General features: G+C 44.7%; 1 protein-coding gene across 1 annotated transcript in view; it reads left to right on the top strand.

Moving 5' to 3' along the window:
* Positions 1 to 1072: 1072 nt before the first annotated feature.
* Positions 1073 to 20380, top strand: part of LOC309564343 (glutathione S-transferase P 1-like) — a gene marked incomplete at its 5' end in the record, with an annotated part of 35135 nt that continues 15827 nt past the window's right edge. Inside the window, 2 exons of the mRNA XM_082268969.1 lie at positions 1073 to 1091; positions 17362 to 17397. Of these exons, the coding sequence (XP_082125095.1) occupies positions 1073 to 1091; positions 17362 to 17397 (55 nt within the window). The remainder of the gene's footprint in view (positions 1092 to 17361; positions 17398 to 20380) is intronic.

The raw sequence follows: 20380 nt of genomic DNA, 5'->3' as shown, positions 1-20380 counted from the left end.
TAAAAAATAAAACGTTTTTAATTTTCACCCTGGTTTGTACTTTTTCTTGACTAGGGGATTAAAGATGATTGGTCTCCATTCTGCAATGACCATCACTCTCTTCCACCATTATAAATAACCACATGACCACAGGTTGGAGTTAAATGGCCATAGCAGCCTGTATACATAACAGGTAAATAACACGTTAAACCCAGTTTTTACTGGAGCCTCAAGGCCCCAGAAGGCATCAAAGAAGGAGGTACCTGCGTCCGACTTAATTAGGCCTCCAGCCGCCACAGCACCGGCTCGGAGACAACCAGTCGCAGGTACCAACATACCAACTACTGGGAGCCGTACCTCAGACGGGTCCCTACCAAGTATAAGTTTGCACCATCTGGGAGCCGTACCTCAGACGGGTTCCTACCAAGTATAAGTTTGCACCATCAGAGAGCCGTACCTCAGACAGGTCCCTACCAAGTATAAGTTTGCACCATCTGGGAGCCGTACCTCAGACGGGTTCCTACCAAGTATAAGTTTGCACCATCTGGGAGCCGTACCTCAGACGGGTTCCTACCAAGTAGAAGTTTGCACCATCTGGGAGCCGTACCTCAGATGGGTTCCTACCAAGTAGAAGTTTGCACCATCTGGGAGCCGTACCTCAGATGGGTTCCTACCAAGTAGAAGTTTGCACCATCTGGGAGCCGTACCTCAGACAGGTCCCTACCAAGTAGAAGTTTGCACCATCTGGGAGCCATACCTCAGACGGGTTCCTACCAAGTAGAAGTTTGCACCATCTGGGAGCCGTACCTCAGAAGGGCTCCTACCAAGTAGAAGTTTGCACCATCTGGGAGCCGTACCTCAGACGGGTTCCTACCAAGTAGAAGTTTGCACCATCTGGGAGCCATACCTCAGACGGGTCCCTACCAAGTAGAAGTTTGCACCATCTGGGAGCCGTACCTCAGACGGGTCCCTACCAAGTAGAAGTTTGCACCATACTAACCTACCAGGACCTTGTACCTCGCTTGCTGCCATGACAAAGAACCACCCCAAAAGAAGAAAGCCACTGTTAAAACAAAAAACAAAAACAAGGGCGATGGACCGCAAAACCAAAAGTCAGAAAAAAAACAAAACAAATACAAGAAAATGGAAGGGAGGGTGGGAAATATTCTCCAATGCAGCTTTCCTCTGACTGAAGACTTCCTGAGGCCCCTAGCTTGACCTCTCCCTGTAGCTCCACCCCTTCCCGGACAAAACACCAATTAAAAGTCCCACCACTTATATTTTCTATCGTACTGGGCTGAAAACCCCTCCTTGTCCCAAACCCCTTTAACCACTGTCATGCCGGCCCTCCGTCCCTGTCTCTTCTCTCCTTTACTCCGGGCCTCTCTTTACATGGGGCGCTTAAATTTTTTTTTTTTTACCTATTTGTTTTATCTTTTATTTTTACACTGTTTTTTTAAAAAAAACAAAAAATGTTTTTGATCACTTTTATTCCTATTACAAGGAATGTAAACTTCCCTTGTAATGGAAATAAGCATGACAGGTCCTCTTTAACCACTTCAATACCGGGCACTTTCACCCCCTTCCTGCCCAGGCCAATTTTAAGCTTTTAGCGCTGTTGCATTTTGAATGACAATTGCGCGGTCATGCAACACTGTACCTAAACCAAATTTATGTCATTTTTTCCCCACAAATAGAGATTTCTTTTGGTGGTATTTGATCACCGCAAGGTTTTTTCTTTTTTGCTACACAAATAAAAAAAGACAGAAAAAAAATAAAAAGATTTTTTGTTTATGTTATAAAATTTTGTAAATAGATACGTTTTTTTCCAGCACTGATGAGGCCGCACTGACAGGCACTGATGAGATGACACTGATGGGGTGGCACTGATGAGGCACTAATATGCGGCACTGATACGCAGCACTGATGGGCACTGATATGTGGCACTGATAGGTAGCACTGATATGCAGCATTGGTGGGCACTGATAGGCGGCACTGATGGGCACTGATAGGCGACACTGATGGGCACTGATAGGCGGCACTGATGGGCAATATAAATAATTATTTATGGATTGTCTCCATATTTAATAGTCATTTCTTCTGCATGGTTGCGCTATTCTTTTTTAATATACATGTTGCTTGGTCCATAGCTGCACCGGCTTTAGATATACATGTTTAGGGTTTGCTCCCCCAATTTTTTGCTTGTTTAATAATAGCCACTGGTGGGCGGCACTAATAGATGGCAATCATGGGCACTGGTGGGCGGCACTGATAGATGGCAATCATGGGCAGCTCTGGTGAGGAGGGCACTGAAAGGGTCCCTGAGCCCTGATTGGTGGCCATGGGTGGGCATCCCTAGTGGTCATGGGTGGGCAATCCCTGGTGGCTCTAGTGGCATCCCCCAAGGGTCTGCACTGGTAATCAATGATCTGATTACCAGCACAGACCCCCCCTGTCAGGAGAGCCACCGCTCGGCTCTCCTCTACTCGCGCCTGTCAGGCACGAACTGAGGAAAGCTGATCATCGGCACTTCTTAATTACTATGTGACCAGCTGTGATTGGACACAGCTGGTTACTGGGATCGGAGATGCGGTGAGTCAGAGTGACACACCGCACCACCGATCGGGGGGCGCGCAGAGCAGTCTATTCTGCTGGACGTCATATGACGGCCAGTCAGGATAGTGCAACCACTTTTGCTATATCGCGGGCGGGAAGTGGTTAATGTGAGATCTGGGGACTTGAAAAAAAATGGGCTCTTTAAGTCAGTTGCTGGAAAGCGACATATGACACCGCTCCAGTCCTCCAAGGCCATAGAGTAGAGACTTACAGCCTGAGGGGACAGCAGACCGGAGTGTTTTCCCCGCTACCACCAGGTCCAGTAAGCAGGGAAAAATGACCGGGAAGCGGCGGGGGGCACCTCTACCGCCGCCCATAAGAGTGATCCTGCGGCGAATCCGCCACTGGGACCACCCTTATGTTAAAGCGGACCGCCCGCCATTTAAAAAAAATACCAGGGTTATGGCAGCTATCTGCTGCCATAACCCCGGTATTTAACGTCAAAGTACCGACGTAAAACTGCGGTGGGCGGTCCGGCAGTGGTTAATGACACCCCCAGATTAATTTTCATATCACAATGCGAACTGCCAGTTCGGACAGGAATCAAATCGCATAGGTACAAACCCCCATGCAATCCGATTCTGGTGCGGACAAAAAATATTGTCCTGCACGACTTTGGTCCGAATGTGATGCGAATTCAGCCATAGAATATGTATGGCTGAACTCCCAACGCACAGACATCTCATGTGATTTGCATAGCAGTGCGATGCGAATTACATGTGATGTCTGACATCGCTATAGTGCAGTGATGGCGAACCTTGGCACCCCAGATGTTTTGGAACTACATTTCCCATGATGCTCAACTACACTGCAGATGGCATGAGCATTATAGGAAATGTAGTTCCAAAACATCTGGGGTGCCAAGGTTCATCATCACTGATATAGTGTAAACCACCACTGAAATCTTAACCACTTAAGCCCAGGAAGATTTTACCCCCTTCCTGACCAGGGCCTATTTTGCGATTCGGCACTGCGTGACTTTAACGGACAATTTCGCGGTCGTGCGACGCTGTACCTAAACAAATTTGACGTCCTTTTTTTCCCACAAACAGAGCGTTCTTTTGGTGGTATTTGATCACTTGTGCGATTTTTTGATCATGCGCTATAAACAAAAAAAGAGCGTCAATTTTGCAAAAATAACAATATTTTTCACATTTTTTTATAGGAAATTCCCCCAAAAAAATGTTAAAAAAAAACCAACAAAAATGACGAAAATCTTTCCCTTAGTTGGTAAAAGCAATAACTTTTGTGCAAACCAATCAAAATACGCTTTTTGCAATTTTTTTTTTAACGCCTAATGGCGGCGATCTGCGATTTTCTTTGCGGGACTGCGACATTGCGGCGGACAGATCGGACCCTTGACTGACATTTTTGACACTTTTGGGGTTACCAGTGACATTACTACAGTAATCAGTGCTATACATATGCACTGTTACTGTAAAAATGACACTGGCAGGGAAGGGGTTAACTTTATTTGAGAGGGAGGGGCTGTGTGTGTCCCTAGGGGCGTGATTCTAACTGTGATTGGCTGTGGCTTGAGGTGTAGGAACAGTGATCAACGGTCCTACATAGCAGAACCGTACGATCACTGTTCTTACACAGGGGAGAATGACAGGCGGCTTTGTTTACATCATCAGCCGCCTGCCTTTCTCCCGCTGTCACGGACGATCGCAAGTGCCCGGCGGACATCGGGTCCAGCGGGCACACGCGCGGGGGGGGGGGGGGTCCGTGACGCGCTCGCTCCCCAGAGCCTCACAGGCTAGTGACGTACCCCTACGTCACTTTGCCTGTGAGGGGCTGACCGCCGCAGTATATGTACTTGCGGCGGTCGGCAAGTGGTTAACTATTACGCCTTAAAATCTTAGTAAGTCCATACAGAGGAAAAAACGGGCTCAGTCAGGTGACTTTAAGAGCTTAGGCAAGGGAACAGGGCCATCTTTAACGCAGGGCAAAAGGGGCAGCTGGCCCGGGCCCAGTCATTGTTGTGGGGCCCAAAACATCTGCCGCTGGAGTCCGTGCTTCCTGCAAATATGTGAATTTGGGTGGACCCGAGAAAATGTTTGCCCAGGGTCCAATCAACAATCCAATCAATTAAAGATGGCCCTGCATGGGAACAAAGTACACCGTGTTCTTAACAGATATATTACCATATATTTTGCTGCATTCCAATCTATAATAAAGTACTGTTAGCATACAAGGTTTGTATTTAATCAGCAACAACCACTGTATGTCATTGCTGTGTGCCTATTACATTGTATGACCACTAGATGGCAGTGTTACATTTGTGAGTTCATGTTTTGTCTATGCCTCAAAAGAGTAATAAAGAAGAGTTCCTGCTCCGAAAGAAAAGCAGCGTTCAGTGAAACAACAGACTGTCTGCCTGTACTTTGTTTAGCCCCAAAAGGTTATATCTAACAAGTACTGGCAAGAGAAAACATTTTGTCTTCAATGGGACTCTTTTCACATTAATGTTTCTTGTTGCAGTGCATTGTAGAAACATCCCGTAGGCTGTATTTTGGTTATAATAACCTGTATTTTACCAGTCTATGCTAGGCAATGATTATAAAGACATGTTAACGTGCTAAATTGTGCTTCTCCTGTACTGGGAATAAAAGCCAGCCCTGGAAATAATTTCATACCAGCCCCAGAGGATCATAATACCAGCCCAACAGCATAACGTCATTATTTTCTTGTTCATCAAAGGGAAAACCATGCATTCTAACCAGTTCTGGACCGGAAGGTTTTACCCCCTTAATCACTTAAAAAACCGGAAGGATTTGCCCCCTTCCTGACCAGGCCCTATTTTGCGATTCGGCACTGCGGGGAAGCCGATAGGTCTACGTTGGAGAGCCACCCTGCCGCAGTAAAAAGGCGGTGGGAGGTCGGGAAGCGGTTAATGACCAGGGCCATTGTTTGCGATTCGGTGTTATTATAACGGACAATTGCGCGGTCGTGCGATGCTGTACCCAAATAAAATTGATGTCCTTTTTTTCCCCACAAACAGAGCTTTCTTTTGTGGTATTTGATCACCTGTGCGATTTTTATTTTTTTTGCGCTATAAACAAAAAAAGAGCAACAATTTTGAAAAAAAAAAAAAAAAAAAACAATATTTTTCACATTCTGCTATATAACATTCCCAAAAAAAAAAAAATTAAAAATCAAATTTTTTAAATTTTTAGGCCAATTTGTTTTCTGCTACATATTTTTGGTAAAAAAAAAAAAAAAAATCGCAATAAGCGTATTTTGATTGGTTTGCACAAAAGTTATTGCGTCTACAAACTATGGGAAATTTATGTAATTTTTATTTATTTTTATTTTTTTACTAGTAATGGCGGCGATCTGTGATTTTTAGCGGGACTGCAACATTGCGGCGGACAGATCGGACCCCTAACTGACATTTTTGACACTTTTGGGGGTACCAGTGACATTACTACAGTAATCAGTGCTAAAAATATGCACTGTTACTGTAATAATGACACTGGCAGCGAAGGGGTTAACCAGAGGCGTAACTAGAACCTTCAGGGCCCCGGTGCAAGAAACCATGAAGGGCCCCCTGGGGCCCTTTACTCTCGTTGCGGGGCCCTTTCACAAGTTCTGCAGTGGGCCCTCTTCCTGCCATCTTGGGGCCTACCCACGGTGGTGGAATGCCAGGGCCTTGTCGCAAGTGTGACCTTTGCGATCCTGGAAGTTCACCCACTGGTGTCAGTAGTTTTTTTTTTTGGTATTTTAATTGTATTATTTTTATCATTTTATTTAATTTTTTTACAATGTGACTGACTATGACTCTGTCCATTCAGAAAAGGAAGGAGCTGGTAAATTACATATTTACTGACCCCTTCCTGGTTCTCTATTGTGACACATCCCCTGCAGCAGCCGGCAGGAGAGGGAAGGGAGCATTCTGAGGGGGGGGGGGCAGCACAGAAGGGGGGGGTGGACCAGGGGAGCACACAGGGGCCCAGAGACAGCAGAACACAAGTATACTGGATAGGAGAAGTGGCGGGGGGCAGCGTACAGAAGAACCAATCTCCTCCATTTTCCTCCTGCAGCTACAGAAGGAAAAAAGGAGGACAGTGATTTCTCTACATGCTGCCCCCGCCGCCCCTCCTATTCAGGTGTACAGGGTAGCCACATGGGCCCCCTTGAGCATGGGGCCCGGTTGCGATTGCAACCCCTGTAGTTACGCCCCTGGGGTTAACCCTGTGGGTGATCAAGGGGTTAAATGTGAGCCTAGGGGAGTGTTTCTAACTGTATGGGGGTTGGGCTTGTGAAATGATTATAGAGACCTGTGATCCTATATAGAAGGATCACACAGGCGCTCTGTGATCATTCCAGGGAGAAGAACGGTCGGCTGTGTTTACATTTTGCCTACATATCTGCACCGGATCCCTCTGCCTGTGTATGACCTGGTTTGTCTGACTTTGCCTCTGTCCCAAGCACTGATAGGCTGCCTGCCAATATTCCACTGGTGCCTGCTCACCGCCTGTCTGCTGTTGCCAGTGTCAGCCTGCTTCTGCCTCCTGCTCATTGGTGTCCATCCGGCACTCCTGCTCCACTGTGGTCCATTGATGGTCTTCCTTTGCTTGATCCAGATAGTCCGTACAGCACTGCTGCTAGCAAGACCAATTGGCATCCATGCCACTCTGTACTCCTGTGCCACTGGTCTGCACTCTCAGGGGCCCTGAGTCAGAGGTGTAAGAGAGGCCTTCCTCATTGTGTTAAGCTCATCTACCAGGTATGTGACAGTGGTATTCCAAAGTAATTGGCTTGATGAAGTAACTGTATACTGTGTGTAAAAAGATATATAATATATATATAAGACGTCACTCCGACGAAACGTACGTAGAGCGTCATCGCGTCATACCCGCCCAACCATCGCTGTTTACATGCTGTTTTTCCCTTTATGTTTGTGAGTACCCTTTTCTTTGATTTTAATAAAGCCATTTTAAAGCGGAACTACTCTATGTGAGCCTTCTTCCCCCATACATATTCGTGCACCGGTGGACCCCAATTCCAGGGACCTTGGCACACAGGACTCGGCCAGAACATCGAACCATACAGTGACCCCAACAACCAGAGAAAGGGACCCCAGGATTAAATATCCAAGGCCTGATACCCCTGCAGGGGTGATCAACTCTGGTGAGTGCGGTCCAAGGGGTGCGGGGAGCACTGAATGGTCACTGATAACCGAGCACCTCCCAAGTTCTCCTTTAGAGCACCTGCACTCAAGTCACTTTTTGCTCCCCCAATTGAGGGAGTTTTTTTCCGCTGTGGGACTATCCTTCCTTTTAGGCCCTCCAGTCACCACGGACTTACTAGTAACTGGACTGTGGTTGTCAAATTTTAGAGTGGTTTTACCAGTTTTATGTATTATATTATTCCATGTCAATATATGATGCCAATTATTGTCTAGTTACACTGTTTTAGGATATTCACAGTTCACCCATGTGGTATTGTTTTTAGGCAGATCCAAATGAGTTTTATCATTTTTATCTATTTATTAGGTTGATATCACTCACATTTTTTCATACGTTTTATTCACTTGTATCACCTAATTTATTTTTATTTCTATTTCTATTTGAAGTTGTTCTAGCACTTTTATGTAACCCTCACAGGGTTGGATCGCCGATTATTGTTGTACACACTATACACCTTTCACTAGTCACATATATGATGCACTTGACACTTTATTAAGTTCTTATTCACATTTGAGACACATATTTATCTGATTTATCTTCATCATCGTTGAAAAACACACAGAACCATTAGCATATTCTGGCAGCGCCACACACCTTTTTTCTTATTTAAAAAGATATATACAGTATGGACACTACAGTGATCGACCGATTTTTGACAAAGCCGATATATCGAGGGCCGATATGCACTTTGCCCGATATATCGGAATCGGCCTTTTGATTTACCGATATTGGAGGTATTTCGGGAAAGTGCTTTTTTCCCGGGCTAATGCCTGCAGCTAGAGGCATCACCCCAGTACGGGTGTCCATAGCCGACGGTCGGCTGTCTTTTAATGACAACTGATGCGGCTAAGAAGCCGCTCAGCTGTCATTCCAAGGAGCGGGAGGGGATGCCCCCCCCTCGCCGCCTTCCGCAGCTTGCCCGGGTCTCCTGTCCCACCGGGAGACCCATACATCCTACCTTCACCGCCGCCGTCTGACCGGGCCTCCATTTCTTTGAATTCAGCGCTGCCGAGTACCCGAAAGTGATGTAATGACATGACATCACTTCCGGATACTGGCGCGCCAAATTAAAAAACTTACAGCATTCAAAACAGCCAAACTTGGTGTTTTGAATGCTTTTAAGTGCAGAGGAGGGGTTTGGGGTCTTTTAGACCCCCAGATCCCTCCACCACAGTACCTGTAGACATAAAAAAATAAAAAATAAATAATGTCCGAAAATATCGGCCGATACAGATATCCGATGACCAAAATATCGGTATCGGCGGTAAAAAAACAATATCAGTCGATCAATACTACACATACCTGTATAACTGCCCAAACTCTATATTTATGTGGGCTGTCTCACTCAAGCACATACCCTCCACCCCGATCCCAATCATAACTAAGTAAATCACCAAAGTTAGTGGTTCTCAGCTCCGGGCCTCGGGACCCACTAACAGGCCAGGTTTGTAAGATAACTGAAATACATCACAGGTGATATATTTTGCTGCTCAGTGATTGCAGTACTCTAGTCTGCATCTCCCCAAGGTGATACTTAAAATCTGGCCTGTTAGTGGGTCCTGAGTTGAGAACCACTGGTCTAGAGGGAGACTAAAGCCCCGTACACACGTACCGATCGTCGGCCAAACGATCGGCCGTCTTTTGTCCAGGGCTGTCGGTGTCTGTTGAAAAGTGCAAAAGACTGCACAAGAATTTTGTCTGCCGACTACAGCTGACTGCAGAAGTGATGTCATGTAATGGTTAACTTTCCCTGTGTTTTTTCTTTTCTGAGCATGCCCAGTCTTGCAAATCTGCTGTCTGTCGGCCAAATTCTGTACTGACTGGTGAACAATCGGCCGTTCTGGTGTCGGCATACAAAAATTTTCATGCTTGCAAGACAGATTCTTTTCGGCCGAAAGTGCGCTGTCGGCTGTCGGAAGCATCATACTAACAAGCCGAAAATCGGCCGATCGTTCGCCGACAATCGGTACGTGTGTACGGGCCTTAACTAAATGCTCAAATGACCTGGAAATTTTAAGATAAGCAACCACAGGGCCATAACGCTTGTGAGAGAACTGGGTAATAGGGCTGAATATTCCCAGATGGCTATAAAGTACAAATCCCAATACCAAGAAAAATTTAATTTGACCAGTCTGAGTATGATAATAATCTTATCAATAAATAACAAGAGAGAGTTGTGAAAAGAAATAGCTAAGAACCTGATATAAATACAAAAAAATGTGAGTGGGGAGTCAGTGAAGAAGGAGGAAGGTGAGATGGAGAAGTCACAAAGGAGAGGCTGGGTGACAAAGAGTTCATAGAAAGTGTGGACCCTGAGTTCTTCACTGAGACCCCCTGGGTTTAAACTGCCCAGCGTGAAAATCCAACAAGTCTTCTGAAAATATAACTTCTTAAACCTTCCATCTTTTGCGAGGCTCAAAGTTATGGATTGATAAGCCCTGATCTTAAGGAAGGAGGGATCACTGCCATGACACAGTGACAAGTAACAACAAATACCTAATTTAGGTGCTGTATTTTCTATTTAAATTAACATTTTTGTGCTCAGATTTCAGATGTAAGTATATGTAAAAGCAAACCTTTTTGTTCATTGTGGATGGAGTAGGGAATCGTTTACACCCCTGTCATTTGTGTTCTCTTCCTTCCTGCCCTGTAGTCACAAAAGTGACATAAAATCTCAGCACAGCAACATGAATTTTCCTTTTAATTGTCACTGATACAAGTGTTCACTCTTTCAGTCCCAGTGTCAGGATGAAATAATGCACTACTTGGGTCACCTGCTGGTGGCACTGTTGTTCCTGGAATCCAAGGGGGTAATTTCGGTGGCCTCCCAGCAGATAGACAGTACACCTAATTATGCTGCACCTGATGTGGACTGCTGGGGGGAATATAAGCCCGCTCTTCACTGAGGCTCAGGGCTTCAGTTTTTTACCTGCAAGCTGTGTCCCTATCTGAACCTGATCCTGTAACCTATGATCCTGGGTTCCCTGTACCTGGCTTCCTTGTCTCCTGTCCCTGTCCTGTCTTGCTTAGGTTTGCTCCCTCCATTTTGTATATAGTAAGCTTTTTAAGGTTAAAGGTTATAAGGTAAGGTTATTTTTTGGGTTTCGCACTGTCACATTTATTTTCACTTACTTTGTTTATGGTTTACTGGTCTTGGTATTGGAATGTGCTATTTAACGGCTTGCCAACTGCCCGCTGCAGATATTCTGCAGCAGGCTGGCTCGACTACGCGAATCGCAGTACCCATACATCGCTCCTTGGAAGCGAGCATGGGGGGCGCGCACGCGCTCGGTGATTCGCAAAAGGGGAAGCTGATCTGCGGGGCCGAGCACCAGCGATCACTTCCCGGGAAGACAGAACAGCAGTCTGCAGTTCTAAACACGGCAGATCGATGTTCTGTCAGTTATCATCACAGGGCTGATGTCTTCGTCGTATTTAGGAACACGGGTCTCTGTGTTGAGCCAATAAGCCCACCCCCCCCACAGATAGAAAACACCCCCTAGGCTCACATTTAACCCTTTGATCACCCCTGGGCCATAGTTTGAGGATCCCTACTCTAAGGGCTTGTTCACACTATATGTGTATGAAAACTGAAGAGAAAACCGTGCTGATTTCACTTGCGGGGACATCAGTTTTCATGCGCATTTCGGTGAGTTTTATGCATGTTGACATCAGTTTTCATGCACATCATTCATCTGCCCTGTTCACACTAATGTTGATGTTGACTAATGATGCATACATGCAGGGCCGGTGCTAGACTATTTTGGGCAAGACCAGCTACTTGCGCCCCCCCAAAAAAGAAAAAACTGTACATATTGCCCCTTTTCCTACACATAATGCCCCCCCCTTTAACCCTACACTCCCCTTCCTGTATACACTGCCCTCTTGAATCCTAAACCCCTCTTCCTGTACACACTGCCCTCCTTTAACCCTACATCTCCCTTACTGCACACACTGCCCTCCTTTAACCCTACCTCTCCCTTACTGCACACACTGCCCTCCTTTAACCCTACATCTCCCTTTAATGCTAAACCCACTTCCTGCCCACACTGCCCCCCTTTATTGCTACACCCCTTTTTAACCCTACACCCCCCTTCCTATACACACTGCCCCCCTCTCTAGAGGTGACATCCACCGGGGATAAGGAGGTGACAGGAAAAAAATGTGGCACTGGCCATGGCTGCGCCCTAGGTGGCAGTACGCCCTAGGCGGCTGCCTAGTTCGCCTAGTGGTAGCACCGGCCCTGCATACATGTTGCGGATTCCTGCGCAGAAAAAAAATCAGCACGTGATGCTAGTGTTGAGGTATGAGCAGGGCATATAGAGAACCCCTTGCTGAACGCATGCAGAAAACATTATGTCTCTGCTCCACCATGATGTGAACAAGGCCTAAAAGTCCATGTGCATAAGGCCTTAGCCATAAAACAGAAGCACTTTTAATTTGAGCTTTAATTCATTTCTTAATAACGTTAGTAGTTCACTGACACAATTTACTTGGGTTTTCTGTACACAGTCTAGAAAACTTGGAAATTAACATCTAACTCAGGGTTTCTCAACCAGGGTTCCGTAGAACCCTAGGGTTCCTCCAGAGGTTGCTAGGGGTTCCTAGAGCAATCAGCAATTTCTGCCACTCAGTTAGGTTCCCATTGACACCTTTGATAGTTTTAGCTATAATTCTACCCTATGACCATCACAATAATGCATTATGAGTTGTAGATATTGCAATTTTTATCAGGGGTTCCCTGAGACAGGAACGTTATTTTAAGGGGTTCCTCCGTGTTGAAAAGGTTGAGAAAGCCTGATCTAACTATCCCAGTCTTAACACTTTATTTCTACTGTAAAGCAGGAAAAAACAGTACATTGCCTGCTTTCCATCAGAGTTGCTTCTGTTCCTCCCCTCATGCCTTTTGTTAGTAAAAATCACTGTGACTCAGCAGTAGTTGCTTTCTATAAAAACCTTTGGCACTGAAGCATAGAGCAGTCAGCAGGGAGAGATCTACACCAGTAATTTCTGACGACAGCACACAAGCTTCACAAGCAACAGTAAGTAGATCTTCACTTCTTTTGCCAAACTGTCTAAGGCTGTTAGCTATCCTTGCTTTACTACAGTCAGGTCAAATTTTACCTAAGGAATGCCAGTACAACTGAATACAGAATATGCAGAAAATTGATATGAAATCTGGAGAGAGTCTTGCCCCTCCAGAAAGACTATGATTTTCGAAAATTGAACACTATTTTAAAAATGTTTGTGCAAGCTGCAATATTGAGAGAAAAACCTCCATCCCAAATTACATGAACAATATAGGCTGTTTGGGACTTTAAATGAGGCATACGCAGGTAATGCTTAGCGTCTCCATCCCTGTATCAGAAAAACTGAAAATTGAGGGGATTAAGAGAGGTGCATGGAAACCAGACAGCCCCCATTCTGATGTACTCACCCACCAGTCTGCCAACCAACCAAGTAGACCTGTCTCACGATGTAGGTAAAAAACAGGGGTTTAGTTGACACGCATTTGCAAACGCATGTGTAAGCTGCAAGGCCCCTTCACTGGCACCCTGTGTTACTTGCAGTCCTAACACTAACAAATTTGAGTGTCTCCACAATGGAAGCACATGGTTGCTAATGGATGGATAGGAGACAGGTGGGATGGAGGTGGCCCAATCCTCCCCCAACCTGCTCTCATCAATGACTGGTCTAAATATATCATAGCTCTAATTAGCTGTGTTGTAGCAATGGTACAAACTGAAATGGACTAGCTGAGAAGCATACACCTCCATCCCCTTTGGTAGATGCAGTGTAAACACATGAGGTACCAGCCTGTAAAGCACAGCGCCTCCATCCCTGATTTCATAAACTATTTAGGACTTTAAATGAGACACAAGCAGGTCATGCTTTTGGTCTCCATCCCTGTATATGAAAAATTTAGAATGCAAGGGTGTGTAATTTTCGCGCTGTCCTGTATATGTTGTAAAACCTTTAATGCTGCAGGTACTATTATAGGTAACCACACACTACAAGTAAGTTATCAGGGGGAGGAGTACCGCGCTTTAAAGGTGCATACGTGCTTAAAAGTGTCTTCGTGTATTAGAAGTGCTTAAGTGTCCAAAAATAGTGATGACAGTGATCAAAATCTTCCTCCTAAAATTCAAAACCATGCTCTTCGGTGCTCGTGACCACTAGGTGTCCTATGCGCTCACCTCCTTTTCTTTAATATTGAGCCTTATGGTATCTCTCAGGGTGTGAACTCTTTACTCTCCTTTTCCTCTGAAGCCCTCTAGGGGGGCTGGCTGCCATTTTCCTTCCTTATACTGTGGCTCGATTTTAAAGGGTCTTAGAAGGGGCCTCCAAATCTCAAAAGTAAATAGGCCAATATAGTGAAGTATTGCCAGAATAATTTATTAGGATAAAAAGAATAACACTCACATAAACTTTCGCTTCAAATGCGCTCAATCGCTGCGGAACTGTGTATGTCCGTTCACCGCTACGTCACTTCTGGTGCTCTGCCCTACGCGTTACGCTGCGTGCTCACGCAGCTTCTTCAGGGGAATAATACACCTATCAGTCTGGCACCCCCATAAAGCAGTCACACTGCTACCTGCCGGTATGAATGGGCACTGATAGGCTACACTGGTGGCCACTGATTGGGCTGTACTGAGGGTCACTGATGAGTCCACGCTGATATGCTGCACTGATGAGGCTGCACTGATGGGCAGTAATGAGGAGGCACTGATGGGCACTGATGAGGCTGAACTTGTGGGAACTGATGAGGCTACGGTGATGGGCACTAATAGACTGTGGTTGTGGTCTGTGGTGTACAGCTGACAGGGCAGGTCATAAACAGGCAGGGGTGTGGCCTTTACAGGAAGGGGTAGGTCATATTTAAATTAGGGGGTGCACAAACTTAGTCAGGCCTAGGGCAGCACAAAACCTAAATACACCACTGGCGCTATGTAGATTCCTTCTGGTTCAAGGTCAAGGTTCTCACCATTAAAGTAGAGTTTTGGGCAAACCCTATTTAGCCTTAAAACGATTCCCTTTGCCCTCCTAACACCTATTCTAACTAACCTGTGTAAGGGCGGATTCTGTTTTTCTCTGCAGGTAGTGACCACAGATGGGGGACAGTACCTTGCGTTTTTACAATGCATGCATTGTCTCCCCTCTTCTTTTTTTTTTCGAAACTTTATTGGAAGTGACAATCCATTAATTTCTATGCATTGCTGCTTATCAGCCATGCACAGAAACACAGGGTCACACAGACGGCTGCAGAAAATTGCAGACAGGTTGGTTGCATTTTCAACACTGCTCTGCCCATTAATGTGGAAATGGGAACAGGGCACACAGAAAATCATTGTTTTCTGTGTGTCCTTGCAGAGATCTGAAAATGTCTTCCATAGAAAAACGCAGCTCTCTGCACTACTGTGAACCAGTCCTAAGAAAGAATTGTACATACCTATTCTCAGGCTGCTCTGATCTCCTCTGCGGCAGCCAGTGCTAGCTGCAGGGAAGAAGAGGTGAGCTCTGACAATGGCTGGTAATGCCTGGGAATGGGACATCACCCAAAGACTTCAATGGCCCATCTGTTGTCTACACTCCCTTCTCTCCTCTGCAACTATGCTGGTTGACACAGGGGAGCCAGATCACGTAACCAGACTTAAGTGGCCTGATTATAGGTAAGGATAAACATCTATCTCACGCAAGAGAGAACACAACCCGCTCCAGGTGGAAGCTCCTTCAATAATCCTCAGAATAGCAGCACAGGTGCAGGGTGCAGACTCAATGTGCAAGCCATGTAGAACAAAGGATTTGTCTGGACAGCCGCACTCCAATGCAAATATTTATTGAAAAAGAGGATAAAAATACCCCAGCATGCAGAGGTACAGATAAAACAGCTGACGCGTTTCACACAACTAACAGTGCTTAACCACTTCTGGACCGGAAGATTTTTCCCCCTTAATGACCAGGCCATATTTTGCGATTCGGCACTGCATTAATTTAATGGACAATTGTGCGGTCGTGCGACGCTGAACCCAAATAAAATTGATGTCCTTTTTCTCTAACAAATAGAGCTTTCTTTTGGTGGTATTTGATCACCTCTGCTATTGTTATTTTTTGCACTATAAACAAAAAAAGAACAATTTTGAAAAAAGAAAACAATATTTTTCACATTCTGCCAAAAAAAAAAAAAAAAAATGTAAAAATCAAAGTTGTTTTAACATTTTAAGTCAATTTGTTATCTGCTACATATTTTTGGTAAAAAAAAAAAATCGCAATAAGCGTATTTTGATTGGTTTGCTCAAATGTTATCACGTCTACTAACTACGGTAAAGTTTTGTAATTTTTATTGTTTTTTTTTTTTACTAGTAAATCCATCTGCGATTTTTAGCGGGACTGCGACATTGCAGCAGACAGATCGGACCCCTGACATTTTTTACACTTTTGGGGGGACCAGTGACATTACTACAGTAATCAGTGCTAAAAATATACACTGTTATTGTAATAATGACACTGGCAGGGAAGGGGTTAACACAGTAAGTGATCAAGGGGTTAAATGTGTACCTAGGGGCGTGTTTCTAACTGTATGGGGGCAGGGCTTGTGAAATTATCACAGAGACCTGTCTTCCTATATAGAAGGATCACAGGTGCTCTGTGATCATTCCAGGGAGAAGGAGGGTCAGTTGTGTTTACAACAGCTGACCGTTCTCTCTCAGCGGGGAGCGATCGCAGGTGCCCAGGGTCAATCTTAGCCACCTGACCCGCGCATCGGAGTCCCCGCTGCAGGCACGCGACCATATACCTACGTCGGTTCGCACAGGAGGGACACCCTGCCGCAGTCGGGAAGCAGTTAAGCACTGTTAGTAGTGTGAAACGCGTCAGCTCGTTGATCTGTACCTCTGCATGCTGTGGTATTTTTAGCCTTTTTTTCAAAAAATATTTGCATTGGAGTGCGGCTGTCCAGACAAATCCATTGTTCTAGCTATCTCACTCAGGTTAGGTAGCATAGGTGTTAGGAGGGGAAGGGGACAGTTTTAAGCTAGTTAGGTTTTGCCTGGAATTCCATTGGAATTCCATTTTAATCTTTAATCTTTAATCTACTGGCCAAAAAGAGACTCCGGCAGCCCCTTCCTAAAAGATTTTAGTTCTCTTTGCAAAGGGGCTGCACTAACATACAATTTTTCAGGACAAGCTTTCGGGGTATGTCCCCTTCATCAAATTGTTTGATGAAGGGGACATACCCCGAAAGCTTGTCCTGGAAAATTGTATGTTAGTGTAAATAAAAAAAGTATCACGGACAGTACTCAATTGTCTCTGTCGCAAGTGCACTAATACGGCTACAATTACCTCAAGCAAAGGGGCTGCAAATTAAATTTACAGTCCATAAAGTGAATCTCAAAATCATCAGGATGCTATTACAACATGCAGTCACTAGTAGTGACACTCCCGTGTGGGGCACCAAGATATAGTCAGCAGATCACAGAAGTACTGAATACACTGCCTATAGTAAAGTCCCTAGATTTACATATCCATGGCATGTTTAATAATCTAGTTCCTTTATTTTTTTCTTGTATTGCAGTGTCTGGATTTGTTTTAACTTATTTCCCACTGAAAGGTAAGTAAATGATTTCCTATTAGTTTATCTTTCATATACCTTGTACAGGCTACCATACCCAAATAGCTTATACAATTATATATATGTATATATATATATATATATATATACACACACACACACACACACACACGTACATATATGTGTGTATATATATATATATATATATATATATATATATATATATATATATATAAAACCAAAAGTATTGGGACACCTGCCTTTACATACACATGAACTTCAATATGGCATCCCAGTCTTAGTCTGTAGGGTTCAACATTAGCCCACCCTATAACAGCTTCATCTCTTCTGGGAAGGCTGTCCACAAGGTTTAGGAGTGTGTCTATGGGAATGTTTGACCATTCTTCCAAAAGTACATTTGTGAGGTCAGGCACTGATGTTGGACGAGAGGGTCTGGCTCGCAGTCTGCTCTCTAATTCATCCCAAATGTGTTCTCTTAGGTTGAGGTCAGGACCCTGCGCCGGCCAGTCAAGTTCCTCCACCCCAAACTCGCACATCCATGTCTGTATGGACCTTGCTTTGTGCACTGGTCCAAATCATTTGGTGGAGGGGGGATTAATTATGGTGTGGGTTTGCCTTTCAGGGGTTGGGCTTGGCCCCTTAGTTTCAGTGGAGGGCACTCTTAAGGCATCAGAATACCAAGACATTTTGGACAATTTCATGCTACCAACATTTTGAGAACAGTTTGGGTTTGGCCCCTTCCTGTTCCAACATGACTGGGCACCAGTGCACAAAGCAAGGTCCATAAAGACTTGGATGAGTGGGTTTGGGGTGGAGGAACTTGACTGGCCTGCACAGATTTCTGACCTCAATCTGAAAGAACACCTTTAGGATGAATTAGAGTGGAGACTGCGAGTCAAGCCTCCCCGTCCAACATCAGTGCTTGACCTCACAAATGTGCTTTTAGAAGAATGGTCAAACATTCCCATAGACACACTCCTAAACCTTGTGGACAGCCTTTCCAGAAGAGTTAAAGCTGTTATAGCTGCAAAGGGTGGGCCTGACTCAATATTGAGCCCCATGGATTAAGACTGGGATGCCATTAAAGTTCATGTGCGCCTAAAAGCAGGCGTCCCAATACTTCTAGGATGAATTTGAGTGGAGACTGCGAGCCAGGCCTTCTCGTCCAACACCAGTGCCTGACCTCACAAATGCTCTTCTGGAAGAATAGTCAAACATTCCCTTAGACCAGGGGTCTCAAACTGTTGACCCTCCAGCTGTTGCAGAACTACAATTCCCAGGGGGCATTTCAAGGCTGACAGTTACGAGCATGACTCCCATAGGCAGAGGCATGCTGGTACTTGTAGTTCTGCAACAGCTGGAGGGCTAATTTAGACACAATTTTAAACATTCTGGACAGCCTTCTCAGAAGAGTCTTATGCTAGCCATACACGCACAGAATTTCGGCCGTTTGCAGACTGAACGATTATTCGTCGGTCAAAAGCGAATCGTTTTCATGATCAAAATGATCGTTCGATAACATGCGCAATATGAGTCAGAATATTATTTTCATTTCAATTTTACCATATACACGTATAAACATTTGTTGAAACAATAAAAGTTTTCGCTATGGATCCATCGACATTAGCTGGGTACATGATCAAAATCGTCGGTAAACTTGTGTTCACCAACGGCTCGATTTTCGAACGATCTTTCCTAAAACGTCCATTTTCGGCCGAAATTCTGTGCGTGTATGGTCAGCATTAGTCTGTAGGGTTCAATATTGAGTTGGCACACCCTTTGCAGCCATAACAGCTTCAACACTTCTTGGAAGACTGTCCACAAGGTTTAGGAGTGTAGCTCCAGTGAAGGGAACTCTCCCATAGACACACTCCCATTGCCAACTCCTGAAAAAGAATCCCACACCATAATCCCCCCTCCACCAAATGATTTAGACCAGTAAACAAAGCTTAAGGTGGAACACTTAAGGTGTCAGCATACCAAGACATTTTGGACAATTTCATGCTCCTAACTTTGTAGGAACAGTTTGGGGATGGCCCCTTCCTGTTCCAACATGACTGCACACCAGTGCACAAACAATGTCCATAAAGACATGGATGAGCGAGTTTGGTGTGGAGGAACTTGACTGGCCTGCACACAGTCCTGACCTCAACCCGATTGAACACCTTTGGGATGAAATAGAAGGGAGACTAAGAGCCAGGCCTTGTGGTCCACATCAGTTGCTGACCTTACTAATACGATTCTGGAAGAATGGTCAAACATTCCCATAGACAAACTCCTAAACTAAATTTTGTGGACAGCCTTCCAAGAAGAGTTGAAGCTGTTAAAGTTGCAAAGGATGGGCCAACTCAATATTGAACCCTATTGAGGAAGACTGGGCTATATACATATATCCATCCAAGATGAAAAAAAAAAGTTTTTAGTTTTGCTTTGAGTATTTTATAGTGGTTGTAAACCCTCACATACCCAGTGAAGTAAAGAGCCCCAGATGATACACAGAGATTAAACAAATCCTCCTACATAGGTTTTACTTGTTTTTTTTTTTTTTTTGCAGTCTTCTCTTGTCTAAATCCCTTCAAAAGTGCACATTTGTGATAAAAATCTTTTTTATGTGAGGAGTACAGAGGAGAGGGTGGAAAACTGCAGTTAGAGCTCTTATACACTATGTGAGAGCTGACCCCCTCCCTTTCCACATAGGCAGAGGAACAAAGGAACATTCTGAATAGACAAGTCGTGTGCTTATCTTCCTCCTCGACACAAACTTTATCTCATGTGTTGGGAAAACTTCTCAGAAGTGACTTATGCTGATAACAGAGGAACGAAGCACTAGAGAGAAACAACACTTAGTACTTTGGAGAGAGAGAAGTAAACACTGCACAGTATATGTGCTTGGTTCAAATGTCATGAATGGGGGTTTATAGCCACTTTAATAATGTTGTGTTTGTTTCAATTCCCAGAACTCATTCATTACTGTGTTTCAATGTGATTACTTTTAAAAAAG

Source organism: Pelophylax lessonae (assembly GCF_965119305.1).
Source record: "Pelophylax lessonae genome assembly, chromosome: 9".
Classification (NCBI taxonomy): Eukaryota; Metazoa; Chordata; class Amphibia; order Anura; family Ranidae; genus Pelophylax; species Pelophylax lessonae.
Note: the sequence above shows the minus strand (reverse complement) of the source record. Positions and strands in the feature narration are given on the sequence as shown.